The sequence below is a fragment of the Scomber scombrus genome, chromosome 24, assembly GCF_963691925.1.
Source record: "Scomber scombrus chromosome 24, fScoSco1.1, whole genome shotgun sequence".
Lineage (NCBI taxonomy): Eukaryota > Metazoa > Chordata > Actinopteri > Scombriformes > Scombridae > Scomber > Scomber scombrus.
Window position 1 is genome coordinate 7021834 of NC_084993.1, and position 18814 is coordinate 7040647.

At 38.2% G+C, this 18814-nt stretch overlaps 5 protein-coding genes across 5 annotated transcripts; all 5 read left to right on the forward strand.

Moving 5' to 3' along the window:
* Positions 1–5724: 5724 nt before the first annotated feature.
* Positions 5725–6711, forward strand: LOC133976440 (trace amine-associated receptor 13c-like). Its single transcript, XM_062414653.1, has one exon. It carries the CDS (start codon positions 5725–5727, stop codon positions 6709–6711), a length of 987 nt encoding a protein of 328 aa, XP_062270637.1.
* Positions 6712–8582: 1871 nt separating this feature from the next.
* LOC133976473 (trace amine-associated receptor 13c-like) lies at positions 8583–9569 on the forward strand. The gene has a single exon (XM_062414688.1). It carries the CDS (start codon positions 8583–8585, stop codon positions 9567–9569), a length of 987 nt encoding a protein of 328 aa, XP_062270672.1.
* A 2088-nt stretch (positions 9570–11657) lies between these two features.
* Positions 11658–12644, forward strand: LOC133976505 (trace amine-associated receptor 13c-like). The gene has a single exon (XM_062414726.1). It carries the CDS (start codon positions 11658–11660, stop codon positions 12642–12644), a length of 987 nt encoding a protein of 328 aa, XP_062270710.1.
* Positions 12645–14513: 1869 nt separating this feature from the next.
* Positions 14514–15500, forward strand: LOC133976483 (trace amine-associated receptor 13c-like). Its single transcript, XM_062414702.1, has one exon. The coding sequence runs from the start codon at positions 14514–14516 to the stop codon at positions 15498–15500; it is 987 nt and encodes a 328-aa protein (XP_062270686.1).
* A 2088-nt stretch (positions 15501–17588) lies between these two features.
* On the forward strand, positions 17589–18575 carry LOC133976510 (trace amine-associated receptor 13c-like). Its single transcript, XM_062414730.1, has one exon. The coding sequence runs from the start codon at positions 17589–17591 to the stop codon at positions 18573–18575; it is 987 nt and encodes a 328-aa protein (XP_062270714.1).
* The last annotated feature ends 239 nt before the right edge of the window (positions 18576–18814 follow it).

Below are 18814 nucleotides of genomic sequence, written 5' to 3' on the forward strand. Positions count from 1 at the left end.
ATCTGTATTTATCAACAGAAAGAAACTGTTACAAATCATGAGTCATTTTTATCTCCAAACTTAAAAGAAAAACACAAGACTATAATATGCTCTTCATTTGTTTTGTCTTTGGAGGTCAGGTCACATAAGTAACATAAGGCAGCATGGTGGAAACTTACTGCACGCCAGCGCAAGTATATTCACCAGCGTACCACAACAAATTAACAAAAGAATAATAAGATGTTGCTTTCTTTCGCTGCTTAAACTGCCAAATGTATGCATGCTGTAAGTAAACAACTTCTAAAAAATTTATCTCACAGCGCGGGATTATAAAAAAATGGCGGACTTGTCCAGTTCGGTCTTGCGCAGGTGCATGACGTCCCGCGGATTAAGAGACAGCTGACAAATTATCTGACTAAAATTCAACATGAGCATTACAGTGTTTAAGGAAGGCACACTTAAAATTTGTACAATTACCCTAAACAGTTTGCAGTGAATTCATTTTTTTTTTTTTAATTTTTGAGCTAATACAACACATTACAGAAATAAAAAGGTCTATTTTATTTATTTATTTACAACGGACCGCCGTCACTAGTTTATATGTATCATGAATGATAATGGTAAATTGAAAGAATACATTGTAAAAACACATGTTGGCATGTAATATAAAAGTTGAAAGAGCGCGAGGTAATTTTAAAATGTTTGTGTGAAGTCTGTTTTGCTATTCCACCAATGTTCACCTGACAACATTAAAAAAAAAAGTGCATTGGTTGTCCAGTCATTGCAGCACTTAAGTGTGGTAAAAGCAGAAAGTGAGACTCAGTTTAAACAACCCAATAATTTAATTGTCTTATCTTACCTCTGCCGCCTCTCTTCCTCCCAAGGTGTTCGGTCAAACCAGAGACCAGGTGTTCGGGCACCTTTTATTAGTTCCATTAGTTCGGCGAGGGAGGTACCAAGTGGGAAGAGGGTAGAGGGGAGTTTAGTTGCTTGTTTTTGCTTATGTTTTTTATGTAAATTATGTATGGGTATTTATTAGGATGGTTTTGGTGTGTATATATTTATTGATAATGGATTTATATTTGGTAGTGGTTTTATGTAAATATTAATGTAATATTTATTATATGTTTATATGGGTGTGTGAAAGTTTAACTTCATGATAGTACATGCCAGGTAGCTACCCTGCCACAGTGAGACTCTTGGCCAAAATAAAATGAACTACCTCACATTATATCATACCATATTTATTTTATTATATTTATATTGTCTTCTGGGCCTGTGCAATATACCTACGCTTACAACAATGCTCAAACTTTCCCTTTACACAGGGTTTTTATGCACTTTTTTTTATGTGTAGAGTATGTGTATGTGTTTTATGAATGTGTCCTTCTTGTGTGTCTTTTTAAATTTTGTCTTGACTCTGAACAAACCGCACAAAAATTCCTATGTGTGCAAGCACAAATGGCTAAATAAAGTTCTTGAATCTTGAATTTATCTTCTAACATTATGTTTTTATTTAAAAAAAAGGGACAGTTTACATTCATGAACATTTCTAATTAAAATGTAAATGCAGCGGAATTAGCTAAAATAGCTAGTTTTCAGACTCCAAAGTTTATGATAAATACATACAAATATGAACTACAATCATTAAAGAGCAACAAACAAAGTGTAAAGTTACTGTAGATAAAGTCAAAATAAGTATAAAAGAAAGCAAATTTACCGTGAAGAGTCCAAACAGCTGCTTTAATAGTGATGACAGTCATGTGATTACATTGCAGTCATGTGACCGGCATCACATGACTTTAGGTAACAACCAGGTAAAACTGCTGCTGGTGTTACTGGTTATCAGACTGGTCCTGCTGCTGAAGCTTCTTTTTAATGGTTTAATTTGTTTGTTGCTCTTAAAAATGTGAAGATGTATTAACCTGCATTTATTTTTAATTTTGATAAATGTCTAAAATAAATTAAGCACCTTATTATTTAATCAAGTTTATTACATTTTATTTTAAAACACAATGTTAATTAAAAAGCTTGAAAACTGTCAATCCAAGTTTTCAGGATTTAACCCACAACCTTAAACTTTAACAACAACTTTTAAAATACAGTGTTTCTGTTAAACACAGTGAGCTACAGAGTCACACAAGTAAATCAAGGTTTCATTTGAGGTTTTTGGTTTTGACTGGTTGAGTGACTCACGGTTGAATCTGAATCTCAACATCAAGACATCACCAAACAGTTCAAACAGCTGGATCAGGTGTCCAAAAAAAACATTTCAAGTTGTTGACATGTTATAAAACTCTCCAACTTCATGATAAACCCACAATCTTAAAGCACACAGTCCGTTGTCTTCAGACTGGTTGATGATTTTGAGTTTCTAGAATAAAGTGTAACAGTCTGTTTGCATACTGGAGACAACCAAATCCCTGAAATCATGTAGACATAATAATCTTTCTGATTATATTATATTATTTTTTGTGTATTCCAATGTATTATGTGAGAGAATGTCAGTGCTTACAGAACAAATTCATAAAAATAAAAAAATCCAACATTGTATGGTTTGTACCCCATTATACTCTTTGTGCTTGAGTAAATTAAATTCATATAATCTTAATGGTTTATATATATAATTAACATATATTATGTGCATAGAAATTTATGTTGTTTCTTTTTTTGATCTCGTTAATTTGAAAGAGAATTCAACAGTGTGGCGCTTTTACGAAGCTGCAAAATGCTGTGAAAATAAAACAATCAGCTACAATAAGAAGAGAAGCCTTGGTCTGCTGGCTTCATTAAGGCCAATTTAGCCCCCAAAGCTTGTAATGGTTGTACAAGTAGAAAGGAGTCAAATGAGCACATCAGTGACCACTTAATACAATATAAAACTAAAGGTTAATTAATAACCATTCAGCAAAATTAAGAAACCATATTGGACTCAAAGCTACATAAAGAGAGCGATTACAAGAGCGATTACAAGCAAGTTTATGAAAATGGATTTCCACTTATGCTTCACAAATATTTTCTTAATCATATTTTCTTTGGCATGGTGTTAGAACGTTTAAGCACCATAACTGCAAATGTTCCTTTATTGATTTTGGAGCAGTAATTATACTAATATCATAATGCTTATTTGTTTTGGAGGAGCAAAAAATATCAAATTGGAGTCATTATTGGCAGTAATTTCAACGTTGAATAAAAACTGTACCCAGATTTTTCCACAGATTGTATGGATGGACTTTTTTTTAAACATCATTAGTCACGTCTTCAGCAGACACTTAATGCTGCTGGAGGCTAATAATGATGCAACATCTATCATACAAGCAAACAAATGCGACTATGATCAAAGAAATACCTCTGAGATCCAATTATAGCTTCACACCCTGCAGCAAAACATGCTTGTATTACAGATACAGCTGTGAGAAGAGCAGTTCCCCCGCTGCTTCATGATGACTTAAAGTAACACCCTTGAACTGCTGAGGCACCAGGCCAATCTGAGGTGTTAATGATGCAACTTTGAGATAATAATACAAAAGAAAAGAACAGGTAAACACATCAAATATAAACTTTCTTGTACTTGTTCAAACTACACAACGTTTAGAAGGTCTGAGCATTTTCTCAAATTCATATTTTAATGCCATGCAAACAGAAAACATTACTTTATAATTTATATATTACATTACCTAATGACTGTCAGCTATAAGCATAAGCAACATTTTAACTATATGGAGGAGGGATGCATCACTGAAAAACTCAACTCTGATTAATGTACAAAACATTATGCACATAATGCCATAGTTGGCTGATAGGAATCATCTTCTTCCATCTTAAATGAAATAGTTGATTCATCTGACCAGATGTTTTTTTCTGGGACTCAAAATAACAAATATCTTCTCCACCATGATATCAATTTCTCTTACAACTCTCGTCCAGTTCAGCTCCAACTCAACCACCTTTTGTTTTTTGTTTTTTTGAGAGAAATGAGTCTCAAAAATGGTGAAAAATGGTTATATCATCTACAAATAAAACCAAGATTAACAAATGTTTAAGACAGTTTGTGGGTAATTTATGGTGTGCACAAAGGCATTGTCCAATCCACAAACATCAAACTATTTGAACAAATGTAAAACAATTTTACAAATAAAAACATAGCAACTTGAATAAATATCAACATTTTTCACATTAAGTGTATATTCGGATACAATTTACTTTTAAAAAGCGTCCTATGCATATAAATATCTAAAATATTTGTAAGTTCTTTTGTAGATTCTTTTACAGATGGCTAATCTGTACAGGACTCCCCTCTATATTTATCTTTTTACAGTCTCTGATCCACTAACACATGCTGCGTTTAAGTGCAGGTGTAAAACTTGGACGTCAGGGTTATTCAGGGTATTCATGTGTCGTTTTAAAATGGGAAAGGGGTTTTTCTAAAAAGATGAAATATCTCATCACCCTATGATTAGACAGTAATTAATGAAGTATATTTACATGGCGTATTCCAGTTTAATGCGCTTTCAAATTCACTGTTTTTGTCACACCAGGTAAGAAGCTAATCATGCCCAGACCAGTAAGCCAAGGCGAGACATCCAGATGCATCATCCTCTGCAGTGTGTATAAGCTTCTTGCACATATTTTGCTCTGACCTTCCTCATGATGGAGTTGACTTTCTCATGCAGGATATATCAGGAGAAGATGGCCTGATGTTTTTTGGCCTTCAGAGAGATGCAGAGCTGTTCTATAATGTCAGTGAGCTGGGTTATGACATGATGAAGGAGGATGCAGGAGGAGAAGATAAAACCAGAAGGCCTGCAGCTGGGCTCCTCGTTGGCAGCCTTTTCAGCTAGTCTGGAGGTCTTTGGATCTCTAAAGATTGGAGACATTTGACACCTGTATATTACTGAGGCAAGGTGAGAAGTTAAACCATTAAATTTCCTTAAAAACAGGATGTTGTGTCTTTTTTTCTAGCTCTTTGATTAAGTGAGAAGCCCTTGACTCTCTATGAATATGACACTGAAAATGCAGGCAAGTCACTCATAAATTGTCCTCTATCTTAATTTGTAACAAGCTTTCAAAATTATTTAAAGTGCTAGATAAGAAGCAAGCCCCCCCCCCCCCCCCCCTTTGGTCCATAGAATGGTGAAAAAATTCAGTCACTGTTTCCAGAGCCCAAGATGACGTCCCCAAATGTTGTTTTATACCAAACAACAGTCCAAAACCCCAAAATATACAGTTTACTGTCACATAAGACGAAAGGAACCAGAAAATGTTCACATTTCATCCAGCTGGAAGCAGAGAATTTGCACTTTATTTCTGAAAAAAACTATTCTAACTACTAATCCAAGATAATAAAAATAGTTGGCGATTAATTAAGTAGTTGGCAACTAATTGATTAATGAACAGTTTTTGCAGCTCTATTGTTAATACATTTCTAGTATTTGGATTATGGCCAAGAAGCTCTGCAAGTGGTTGAACAAAGCCAATATACACCACTTAATAATATAAACTTTAATTCTAAATGGTAAACCTTGTGTGAAAATGGTACCTGGAAACAATGTGGAAATACTAATAAAGACAATGTATACAGAGAAAATGAAAAAAGTGATGAAGGTGATGAAAGAGGTGACATATGTCTCTTAGGTTTATTGAAAAAATGTGAGGGTTGGAGTTGGAGGTAGATAAATTAACTGTCATGTACTGTGTTTAATCACTTTTCTTGCCCCCACCTCATCTGTGCATCCCTCATCCCTTATGGATGGCAGAGGTGGCCCCCCATTCTGCTTCCCTGACTTCAACTCCTCCTGCAGGCGTCTGCCGCTCCCTCACTCTGAGTCTGCACTCCTCTACACCCTGCTGGCCTTCGTCTCTCTGCTCACTGTCACGCTCAACCTGCTCGTCATCATCTCCATCTCTCACTTCCAGCAGCTCCACACTCCGACCAACACCCTGCTCCTGTCTCTAGCTGTGTCCGACCTGGTGGTGGGGCTGCTGGTGATGCCTATTGAAGGCCTGCGCTACATAGAGAGGTGCTGGCTGCTGGGGAGTCTGATGTGTGCTCTGACTCCTTATGTTGCTTATTGTATGCTCTCTGCCTCTTTGGGCCACATGGTGCTCATATCCATAGACCGATATCTAGCTATCTGTGACCCACTGCTCTATTCCACTAAAGTCACCCTGAACAGAGTTAAAATTTCAATCTGTCTGTGTTGGGCTTGTTCTCTTCTCTACAATGGACTGATACTAATGGGACACATAGGGCAGCCAGACAGATTCAACTCCTGCCATGGAGAGTGTGTGGTGGTCATCAGCCACATCTCAGGCACACTAGATCTGTTCTTCTCTTTTGTCGGGCCCTGTACTGTCATGGTTGTGCTCTATATGAGGGTGTTTGTAGTTGCTGTTACTCAAATGCGTGTCATTTACTCACAGACTGCTGCCACCAAGATGAGAGCAGCTCTGACTGCTAAAAGATCAGAGAGGAAAGCAGCCAGGACTCTTGGTATTTTGATAGTTGTGTTTCTGATGTGTTTCTGCCCGTATTACTACCCTGCTCTGGCAGGTCAAGACACCTCCACTAGCTCGTCATACTTGGGTGTCTTGTCATGGCTGATGTTGATGAACTCCTGTGTGAACCCCCTCATCTACGCTCTGTTCTATACATGGTTTAGAAAAGCTATCAAACTCATCATAACACTCAGAATACTGCAGTCTCGCTCCCAGGAGCTCAACATCCTGTAGACAGGGCTGAAATTATCTGTGAAACATGTTCTCACCTCTGTATATGCTCTGTGACATTTATGACTAAGATTAATGTGACAGTGCACAATTACTCACTTTTGGGTGTTAAATCCACCATTTCATTGCTGCAATGGTCCAAAATTCTAAAAAGTCTGTTGATCCTAAATAGATGTGAACACCCTGAAACACTTACATTTGATGGTCAGCATTTTGACCTCATAGTCATTCATTCATTCATACATTTTAAAGCCAATTCACTGGAGCACAAAGCCTGAGCAATAAAAATGTGTCACTGTTCAAATATGATAGAAACAGTATAGTACTTATAGTACATTATGTATAAATATATTATTAGTCAGTCAATATAAGACAGAATGGTCATTTGTGTTCACTGAGTTTAGATAAATAGGAGCACAGACATGATGTATACCAATCATTGGCATATCTAAAATGTTTTTAAAATAATGCATGATGATACATTTGGATATAATAACTTATATTATATAACACCTTCATAGATTTGAATTAAACAGAGTAGACTGTCGTCTTTTTTCTCCTCAGTGGCCCTGCTGACCTTGTTAGTTTCTCTGCTTCTTTACTACTTGAGTTGACTTTATTTTCAGCATCATTTCAAGATGAAGGCTTTAAAGTCTCTGAGCTTTACACTACCAATTGTAACATTATTTAGCATTTCATTTGAAGCCTATTATGAAGCCAGTTGTGTTATTAAACATAGCTTAATTAAATCAGTGTGTTGTATTTTCTCCCATGACTTATTTATTGTACTATAACAAAGTTGTTAAATGCAAAATGCCTGCAGTTTTCATTTCTTGCCTTGGTGCAGACCGTTTTTAAAAACAAACACAAAAACTTTGTATTTTCCAAAATCTAAATGTAACAAATGGCATGATTTGTCCCACATAATGAAAAAGTCATAAGCAACTAAGTTAAGCACTCCACATTTATATATCTTTTCTGGATGTTTTCTTTTAGTATCTAAACTTACCCACAATGCAGCCACACCCAAATGTCTGTGTGAAGCAGGCCTGTTAATGACAAAAAAAAAACAGTCATTCAAACTGGAAAAATCTGAATAAGAGGAAAAGAATAAAACACACATTCCCGTCCTTCAGGCCAAACTATTACTGCTGTCCTCCCCTTAATCAAGACAAATAACAACTGTGGAAAACAATAAAAGAAAACTACTTTTACAGGACACATTTTTAGAAAGGAATATGAAAAATAATTAACTCTGAGGGACACATTTGCTAAAAAAAAAAGTAACACTTTCTTGACCCAACCATAAGACATACATGTTCTGGCTGTAGTTACATGGAGGCACAACAAGAGTCCTAATAATAGAGAATACATTACACTCCAAAAGATGCTTACTGCACCTTTGTACAGTATAAACAACAATACACCTACAAATATTCTTAAATCCTTCTTCTGCTACATCTTAAAGCACACCACCACCAAATCTACCACGTTTTTAAAATCATGAGTCAGATTAAAGCTCACTCACTGTGAAGGGACTGAAACCTCAAACCTCAATTATATCTTAAAGTGTTCGTGTTATTCTGTCTACTACACAAAAAAACCCACACCATTTTTTTGAATACACATGTTATGTCAACTGAGACAAACCTGTATACTTATTTTTCACTTTTAGACTTTTGTTCATGTGTACTAAAGCAAATCTTTCAATATAAAAATAGGCCAGAGGGTGAAGTGATGAAGATGATGATTTCTGAGAGAAGTTGCATCACTGCTGTCAGGTGATGTTTGGAAAGAAGAGAGGGTGGTGGCGCGTTAGAGGAGGATAAATGAACTGTCTGTTGGGGACTTTCATCTTTTCCCCCCCTTTGCTTATGGATGGCAGTGGTGGCCCCCCACTCTGCTTCCCTGACTTCAACTCCTCCTGCAGGCGTCTGCCGCTCCCTCACTCTGAGTCTGCAGTCCTTTACACCCTGCTGGCCTTCGTCTCTCTGCTCACTGTCACGCTCAACCTGCTCGTCATCATCTCCATCTCTCACTTCCAGCAGCTCCACACTCCGACCAACATCCTGCTCCTGTCTCTAGCCGTGTCCGACCTGGTGGTGGGGCTGCTGGTGATGCCTATTGAAGGCCTGCGCTACATAGAGAAGTGCTGGCTGCTGGGGAGTCTGATGTGTGCTCTGACTCCTTATGTCGGTTATTGTATGCTCTCTGCCTCTTTGGGCCACATGGTGCTCATATCCATAGACCGATATCTAGCTATCTGTGACCCACTGCTCTATTCCACTAAAGTCACCCTGAACAGAGTTAAAATCTGTATCTGTCTGTGTTGGGCTTGTTCTCTTCTCTACAATGGACTGATTCTAATGGGACACATAGTGCAGCCAGACAGGTTCAACTCCTGCCACGGAGAGTGTGTGGTGGTCATCAGCCACATCTCAGGAACTGTTGACCTCTTTGTTGCATTTTTGGGGCCCTGTACTATCATAACTGTGCTGTATATGAGGGTGTTTATAGTTGCTGTTACTCAAATGCGTGTCATTTACTCACAGACTGCTGCCACCAAGATGAGAGCAGCTCTGACTGCTAAAAGATCAGAGAGGAAAGCAGCCAGGACTCTTGGTATTTTGATAGTTGTGTTTCTGATGTGTTTCTGCCCGTATTACTACCCTGCTCTGGCAGGTCAAGACACCTCCACTAGCTCGTCATACTTCAGTGTGTTGTCATGGTTCACGTTGATGAACTCCACTGTGAACCCCCTCATCTACGCTCTGTTCTATACCTGGTTTAGAAAAGCTATCAAACTCATCATAACACTCAGAATACTGCAGTCTCGCTCCCAGGAGCTCAACATCCTGTAGACAGGGTTGAAATTATCTGTGAAACATGTTCTCACCTCTGTATATGCTCTGTGACATTTATGACTAAGATTAATGTGACAGTGGATTTCTATGATTTAGAAAAGTGTATCTTCACAATTTAGCCTTCTATCTGATTTCTTCTATACACTCTCAGTGTATCATGTGTTGCTTTCACTGTCATAAGAAAGACAAAACATAGAAAAGGATAATACTGAATCATTGCTCACTTGTATCTACATGTACATTATGGTCACAAAGTCATCTCAGTGACACATTATTATGTCAGCTATACACTGCAGTGCACAATTACTCACTTTTGGGTGTTAAATCCACCATTTCATTGCTGCAATGGTCCAAAATTCTAAAAAGTCTTTTGATCCTAAATAGATGTGAACACCCTGAAACACTTACATTTGATGGTCAGCATTTTGACCTCATAGTCATTCATTCATTCATACATTTTAAAGCCAATTCACTGGAGCACAAAGCCTGAGCAATAAAAATGTGTCACTGTTCAAATATGATAGAAACAGTATAGTACTTATAGTACATTATGTATAAATATATTATTAGTCAGTCAATATAAGACAGAATGGTCATTTGTGTTCACTGAGTTTTGATAAATATGAGCACAGACATGATGTATACCAATCATAGGCATATCTAAAATGTTTTTAAAATAATGCATGATGATACATTTGGATATAATAACTTATATTATATAACACCTTCATAGATTTGAATTAAACAGAGTAGACTGTCTTCTTTTTTCTCCTCAGTGGCCCTGCTGACCTTGTTAGTTTCTCTGCTTCTTTACTACTTGAGTTGACTTTATTTTCAGCATCATTTCAAGATGAAGGCTTTAAAGTCTCTGAGCTTTACACTACCAATTGTAACATTATTTAGCATTTCATTTGAAGCCTATTATGAAGCCAGTTGTGTTATTAAACATAGCTTAATTAAATCAGTGTGTTGTATTTTCTCCCATGACTTATTTATTGTACTGTAACAAAGTTGTTAAATGCAAAATGCCTGCAGTTTTCATTTCTTGCCTTGGTGCAGACCGTTTTTAAAAACAAACACAAAAACTTTGTATTTTCCAAAATCTAAATGTAACAAATGGCATGATTTGTCCCACATAATGAAAAAGTCATAAGCAACTAAGTTAAGCACTCCACATTTATATATCTTTTCTGGATGTTTTCTTTTAGTATCTAAACTTACCCACAAAGCAGCCACACCCAAATGTCTGTGTGAAGCAGGCCTGTTAATGACAAAAAAAAACAGTCATTCAAACTGGAAAAATCTGAATAAGAGGAAAAGAATAAAACACACATTCCCGTCCTTCAGGCCAAACTATTAATGCTGTCCTCCCCTTAATCAAGACAAATAACAACTGTGGAAAACAATAAAAGAAAACTACTTTTACAGGACACATTTTTAGAAAGGAATATGAAAAATAATTAACTCTGAGGGACACATTTGCTAAAAAAAAAAAGTAACACTTTCTTGACCCAACCATAAGACATACATGTTCTGGCTGTAGTTACATGGAGGCACAACAAGAGTCCTAATAATAGAGAATACATTACACTCCAAAAGATGCTTACTGCACCTTTGTACAGTATAAACAACAATACACCTACAAATATTCTTAAATCCTTCTTCTGCTACATCTTAAAGCACACCACCACCAAATTTACCAACATTTTTAAAATCATAAGTCAGACTAAAGCTCACTCACTGTGAAGGGACTGAAACCTCAAACCTCAATTATATCTTAAAGTGTTCGTGTTATTCTGTTTACTACACAAAAAACCCCACACCATTTTTTTGAATACACGTTATGTCAACTGAGACAAACCTGTATACTTATTTTTCACTTTTAGACTTTTGTTCATGTGTACTAAAGCAAATCTTTCAATATAAAAATAGGCCAGAGGGTGAAGTGATGAAGATGATGATTTCTGAGAGAAGTTGCATCACTGCTGTCAGGTGATGTTTGGAAAGAAAAGAGGGTGGTGGCGTGTTAGAGGAGGATAAATGAACTGTCTGGTGGGGACTTGCATCTTTTTCCCCCCTTTGCTTATGGATGGCAGTGGTGGCCCCCCACTCTGCTTCCCTGACTTCAACTCCTCTTGCAGGCGTCTGCCGCTCCCTCACTCTGAGTCTGCAGTCCTTTACACCCTGCTGGCCTTCGTCTCTCTGCTCACTGTCACGCTCAACCTGCTCGTCATCATCTCCATCTCTCACTTCCAGCAGCTCCACACTCCGACCAACATCCTGCTCCTGTCTCTAGCCGTGTCCGACCTGGTGGTGGGGCTGCTGGTGATGCCTATTGAAGGCCTGCGCTACATAGAGAAGTGCTGGCTGCTGGGGAGTCTGATGTGTGCTCTGACTCCTTATGTTGCTTATTGTATGCTCTCTGCCTCTTTGGGCCACATGGTGCTCATATCCATAGACCGATATCTAGCTATCTGTGACCCACTGCTCTATTCCACTAAAGTCACCCTGAACAGAGTTAAAATTTCAATCTGTCTGTGTTGGGCTTGTTCTCTTCTCTACAATGGACTGATACTAATGGGACACATAGGGCAGCCAGACAGGTTCAACTCCTGCCACAGAGAGTGTGTGGTGGTCATCAGCCACATCTCAGGAACTGTTGACATCTTTATTGCATTTTTGGGGCCCTGTACTGTCATGGTTGTGCTCTATATGAGGGTGTTTGTAGTTGCTGTTACTCAGATGCGTGTCATTTACTCACAGACTGCTGCCACCAAGATGAGAGCGGCTCTGACTGCTAAAAGATCAGAGAGGAAAGCAGCCAGGACTCTTGGTATTTTGATAGTTGTGTTTCTGATGTGTTTCTGCCCGTATTACTACCCTGCTCTGGCAGGTCAAGACAACTCCAATAGCTTGTCATACTTCAGTGTGTTGTCATGGTTCACGTTGATGAACTCCACTGTGAACCCCCTGATCTACGCTCTGTTCTATACCTGGTTTAGAAAAGCTATCAAACTCATCATAACACTCAGAATACTGCAGTCTCGCTCCCAGGAGCTCAACATCCTGTAGACAGGGCTGAAATGATCTGTGAAACATGTTCTCACCTCTGTATATGCTCTGTGACATTTATGACTAAGATTAATGTGACAGTGCACAATTACTCACTTTTGGGTGTTAAATCCACCATTTCATTGCTGCAATGGTCCAAAATTCTAAAAAGTCTGTTGATCCTAAATAGATGTGAACACCCTGAAACACTTACATTTGATGGTCAGCATTTTGACCTCATAGTCATTCATTCATTCATACATTTTAAAGCCAATTCACTGGAGCACAAAGCCTGAGCAATAAAAATGTGTCACTGTTCAAATACGATAGAAACAGTATAGTACTTATAGTACATTATGTATAAATATATTATTAGTCAGTCAATATAAGACAGAATGGTCATTTGTGTTCACTGAGTTTTGATAAATATGAGCACAGACATGATGTATACCAATCATAGGCATATCTAAAATGTTTTTAAAATAATGCATGATGATACATTTGGATATAATAACTTATATTATATAACACCTTCATAGATTTGAATTAAACAGAGTAGACTGTCGTCTTTTTTCTCCTCAGTGGCCCTGCTGACCTTGTTAGTTTCTCTGCTTCTTTACTACTTGAGTTGACTTTATTTTCAGCATCATTTCAAGATGAAGGCTTTAAAGTCTCTGAGCTTTACACTACCAATTGTACCATTATTTAGCATTTCATTTGAAGCCTATTATGAAGCCAGTTGTGTTATTAAACATAGCTTAATTAAATCAGTGTGTTGTATTTTCTCCCATGACTTATTTATTGTACTGTAACAAAGTTGTTAAATGCAAAATGCCTGCAGTTTTCATTTCTTGTCTTGGTGCAGACCGTTTTTAAAAACAAACACAAAAACTTTGTATTTTCCAAAATCTAAATGTAACAAATGGCATGATTTGTCCCACATAATGAAAAAGTCATAAGAGACTAAGTTAAGCACTCCACATTTATATATCTTTTCTGGATGTTTTCTTTTAGCATCTAAACTTACCCACAAAGCAGCCACACCCAAATGTCTGTGTGAAGCAGGCCTGTTAATGACAAAAAAAAAACAGTCATTCAAACTGGAAAAATCTGAATAAGAGGAAAAGAATAAAACACACATTCCCGTCCTTCAGGCCAAACTATTACTGCTGTCCTCCCCTTAATCAAGACAAATAACAACTGTGGAAAACAATAAAAGAAAACTACTTTTACAGGACACATTTTTAGAAAGGAATATGAAAAATAATTAACTCTGAGGGACACATTGCTAAAAAAAAAAGTAACACTTTCTTGACCCAACCATAAGACATACATGTTCTGGCTGTAGTTACATGGAGGCACAACAAGAGTCCTAATAATAGAGAATACATTACACTCCAAAAGATGCTTACTGCACCTTTGTACAGTATAAACAACAATACACCTACAAATATTCTTAAATCCTTCTTCTGCTACATCTTAAAGCACACCACCACCAAATCTACCACGTTTTTAAAATCATGAGTCAGATTAAAGCTCACTCACTGTGAAGGGACTGAAACCTCAAACCTCAATTATATCTTAAAGTGTTCATGTTATTCTGTTTACTACACAAAAAAACCCACACCATTTTTTGAATACACATGTTATGTCAACTGAGACAAACCTGTATACTTATTTTTCACTTTTAGACTTTTGTTCATGTGTACTAAAGCAAATCTTTCAATATAAAAATAGGCCAGAGGGTGAAGTGATGAAGATGAGGATTTCTGAGAGAAGTTGCATCACTGCTGTCAGGTGATGTTTGGAAAGAGGAGAGGGTGGTGGCGTGTTAGAGGAGGATAAATGAACTGTCTGGTGGGGACTTTCATCTTTTTCCCCCCTTTGCTTATGGATGGCAGTGGTGGCCCCCCACTCTGCTTCCCTGACTTCAACTCCTCTTGCAGGCGTCTGCCGCTCCCTCACTCTGAGTCTGCAGTCCTTTACACCCTGCTGGCCTTCGTCTCTCTGCTCACGGTCACGCTCAACCTGCTCGTCATCATCTCCATCTCTCACTTCCAGCAGCTCCACACTCCGACCAACATCCTGCTCCTGTCTCTAGCCGTGTCCGACCTGGTGGTGGGGCTGCTGGTGATGCCTATTGAAGGCCTGCGTTACATAGAGAGGTGCTGGCTGCTGGGGAGTCTGATGTGTGCTCTGACTCCTTATGTTGCTTATTGTATGCTCTCTGCCTCGTTGGGCCACATGGTGCTCATATCCATAGACCGATATCTAGCTATCTGTGACCCACTGCTCTATTCCACTAAAGTCACCCTGAACAGAGTTAAAATTTCAATCTGTCTGTGTTGGGCTTGTTCTCTTCTCTACAATGGACTGATTCTAATGGGACACATAGTGCAGCCAGACAGATTCAACTCCTGCCATGGAGAGTGTGTGGTGGTCATCAGCCACATCTCAGGAACTGTTGACCTCTTTGTTGCATTTTTGGGGCCCTGTACTATCATAACTGTGCTGTATATGAGGGTGTTTATAGTTGCTGTTACTCAAATGCGTGTCATTTACTCACAGACTGCTGCCACCAAGATGAGAGCGGCTCTGACTGCTAAAAGATCAGAGAGGAAAGCAGCCAGGACTCTTGGTATTTTGATAGTTGTGTTTCTGATGTGTTTCTGCCCGTATTACTACCCTGCTCTGGCAGGTCAAGACACCTCCACTAGCTCGTCATACTTCAGTGTGTTGTCATGGTTCACCTTGATGAACTCCACTGTGAACCCCCTCATCTACGCTCTGTTCTATACCTGGTTTAGAAAAGCTATCAAACTCATCATAACACTCAGAATACTGCAGTCTCGCTCCCAGGAGCTCAACATCCTGTAGACAGGGTTGAAATTATCTGTGAAACATGTTCTCACCTCTGTATATGCTCTGTGACATTTATGACTAAGATTAATGTGACAGTGGATTTCTATGATTTAGAAAAGTGTATCTTCACAATTTAGCCTTCTATCTGATTTCTTCTATACACTCTCAGTGTATCATGTGTTGCTTTCACTGTCATAAGAAAGACAAAACATAGAAAAGGATAATACTGAATCATTGCTCACTTGTATCTACATGTACATTATGGTCACAAAGTCATCTCAGTGACACATTATTATGTCAGCTATACACTGCAGTGCACAATTACTCACTTTTGGGTGTTAAATCCACCATTTCATTGCTGCAATGGTCCAAAATTCTAAAAAGTCTTTTGATCCTAAATAGATGTGAACACCCTGAAACACTTACATTTGATGGTCAGCATTTTGACCTCATAGTCATTCATTCATTCATACATTTTAAAGCCAATTCACTGGAGCACAAAGCCTGAGCAATAAAAATGTGTCACTGTTCAAATATGATAGAAACAGTATAGTACTTATAGTACATTATGTATAAATATATTATTAGTCAGTCAATATAAGACAGAATGGTCATTTGTGTTCACTGAGTTTAGATAAATATGAGCACAGACATGATGTATACCAATCATAGGCATATCTAAAATGTTTTTAAAATAATGCATGATGATACATTTGGATATAATAACTTATATTATATAAAACCTTCATAGATTTGAATTAAACAGAGTAGACTGTCGTCTTTTTCTCCTCAGTGGCCCTGCTGACCTTGTTAGTTTCTCTGCTTCTTTACTACTTGAGTTGACTTTATTTTCAGCATCATTTCAAGATGAAGGCTTTAAAGTCTCTGAGCTTTACACTACCAATTGTAACATTATTTAGCATTTCATTTGAAGCTTATTATGAAGCCAGTTGTGTTATTAAACATAGCTTAATTAAATCAGTGTGTTGTATTTTCTCCCATGACTTATTTATTGTACTGTAACAAAGTTGTTAAATGCAAAATGCCTGCAGTTTTCATTTCTTGCCTTGGTGCAGACCGTTTTTAAAAACAAACACAAAAACTTTGTATTTTCCAAAATCTAAATGTAACAAATGGCATGATTTGTCCCACAAAAATGAAAAAGTCATAAGAGACTAAGTTAAGCACTCCACATTTATATATCTTTTCTGGATTTTTTCTTTTAGCATCTAAACTTACCCACAATGCAGCCACACCCAAATGTCTGTGTGAAGCAGGCCTGTTAATGACAAAAAAAAAACAGTCATTCAAACTGGAAAAATCTGAATAAGAGGAAAAGAATAAAACACACATTCCCGTCCTTCAGGCCAAACTATTACTGCTGTCCTCCCCTTAATCAAGACAAATAACAACTGTGGAAAACAATAAAAGAAAACTACTTTTACAGGACACATTTTTAGAAAGGAATATGAAAAATAATTAACTCTGAGGGACACATTTGCTAAAAAAAAAAAGTAACACTTTCTTGACCCAACCATAAGACATACATGTTCTGGCTGTAGTTACATGGAGGCACAACAAGAGTCCTAATAATAGAGAATACATTACACTCCAAAAGATGCTTACTGCACCTTTGTACAGTATAAACAACAATACACCTACAAATATTCTTAAATCCTTCTTCTGCTACATCTTAAAGCACACCACCACCAAATCTACCACGTTTTTAAAATCATGAGTCAGATTAAAGCTCACTCACTGTGAAGGGACTGAAACCTCAAACCTCAATTATATCTTAAAGTATTCATGTTATTCTGTTTACTACACAAAAAACCTCACACCATTTTTTTGAATACACGTTATGTCAACTGAGACAAACCTGTATACTTATTTTTCACTTTTAAACTTTTGTTCATGTGTACTAAAGCAAATCTTTCAATATAAAAATAGGCCAGAGGGTGAAGTGATGAAGATGATGATTTCTGAGAGAAGTTGCATCACTGCTGTCAGGTGATGTTTGGAAAGAAAAGAGGGTGGTGGCGCGCTAGAGGAGGATAAATGAACTGTCTGGTGGGGACTTGCATCTTTTTCCCCCCTTTGCTTATGGATGGCAGTGGTGGCCCCCCACTCTGCTTCCCTGACTTCAACTCCTCCTGCAGGCGTCCGCCGCTCCCTCACTCTGAGTCTGCAGTCCTTTACACCCTGCTGGCCTTCGTCTCTCTGCTCACTGTCACGCTCAACCTGCTCGTCATCATCTCCATCTCTCACTTCCAGCAGCTCCACACTCCGACCAACATCCTGCTCCTGTCTCTAGCCGTGTCCGACCTGGTGGTGGGGCTGCTGGTGATGCCTATTGAAGGCCTGCGCTACATAGAGAGGTGCTGGCTGCTGGGGAGTCTGATGTGTGCTCTGACTCCTTATGTTGCTTATTGTATGCTCTCTGCCTCTTTGGGCCACATGGTGCTCATATCCATAGACCGATATCTAGCTATCTGTGACCCACTGCTCTATTCCACTAAAGTCACCCTGAACAGAGTTAAAATTTCAATCTGTCTGTGTTGGGCTTGTTCTCTTCTCTACAATGGACTGATACTAATGGGACACATAGGGCAGCCAGACAGGTTCAACTCCTGCCACAGAGAGTGTGTGGTGGTCATCAGCCACATCTCAGGAACTGTTGACATCTTTATTGCATTTTTGGGGCCCTGTACTGTCATGGTTGTGCTCTATATGAGGGTGTTTGTAGTTGCTGTTACTCAGATGCGTGTCATTTACTCACAGACTGCTGCCACCAAGATGAGAGCGGCTCTGACTGCTAAAAGATCAGAGAGGAAAGCAGCCAGGACTCTTGGTATTTTGATAGTTGTGTTTCTGATGTGTTTCTGCCCGTATTACTACCCTGCTCTGGCAGGTCAAGACAACTCCAATAGCTTGTCATACTTCAGTGTGTTGTCATGGTTCACGTTGATGAACTCCACTGTGAACCCCCTGATCTACGCTCTGTTCTATACCTGGTTTAGAAAAGCTATCAAACTCATCATAACACTCAGAATACTGCAGTCTCGCTCCCAGGAGCTCAACATCCTGTAGACAGGGCTGAAATGATCTGTGAAACATGTTCTCACCTCTGTATATGCTCTGTGACATTTATAACTAAGATTAATGTGACAGTGCACAATTACTCACTTTTGGGTGTTAAATCCACCATTTCATTGCTGCAATGGTCCAAAATTCTAAAAAGTCTTTTGATCCTAAATAGATGTGAACACCCTGAAACACTTACATTTGATGGTCAGCATTTTGACCTCATAGTCATTCATTCATTCATA

What these genes read in the sequence shown, in the direction of transcription:
- LOC133976440 (XM_062414653.1), top strand. Translation starts at nt 5,725, where the DNA reads ATGGATGGCAGAGGTGGCCCCCCATTCTGCTTCCCTGACTTCAACTCC.
- LOC133976473 (XM_062414688.1), top strand. Translation starts at nt 8,583, where the DNA reads ATGGATGGCAGTGGTGGCCCCCCACTCTGCTTCCCTGACTTCAACTCC.
- LOC133976505 (XM_062414726.1), top strand. Translation starts at nt 11,658, where the DNA reads ATGGATGGCAGTGGTGGCCCCCCACTCTGCTTCCCTGACTTCAACTCC.
- LOC133976483 (XM_062414702.1), top strand. Translation starts at nt 14,514, where the DNA reads ATGGATGGCAGTGGTGGCCCCCCACTCTGCTTCCCTGACTTCAACTCC.
- LOC133976510 (XM_062414730.1), top strand. Translation starts at nt 17,589, where the DNA reads ATGGATGGCAGTGGTGGCCCCCCACTCTGCTTCCCTGACTTCAACTCC.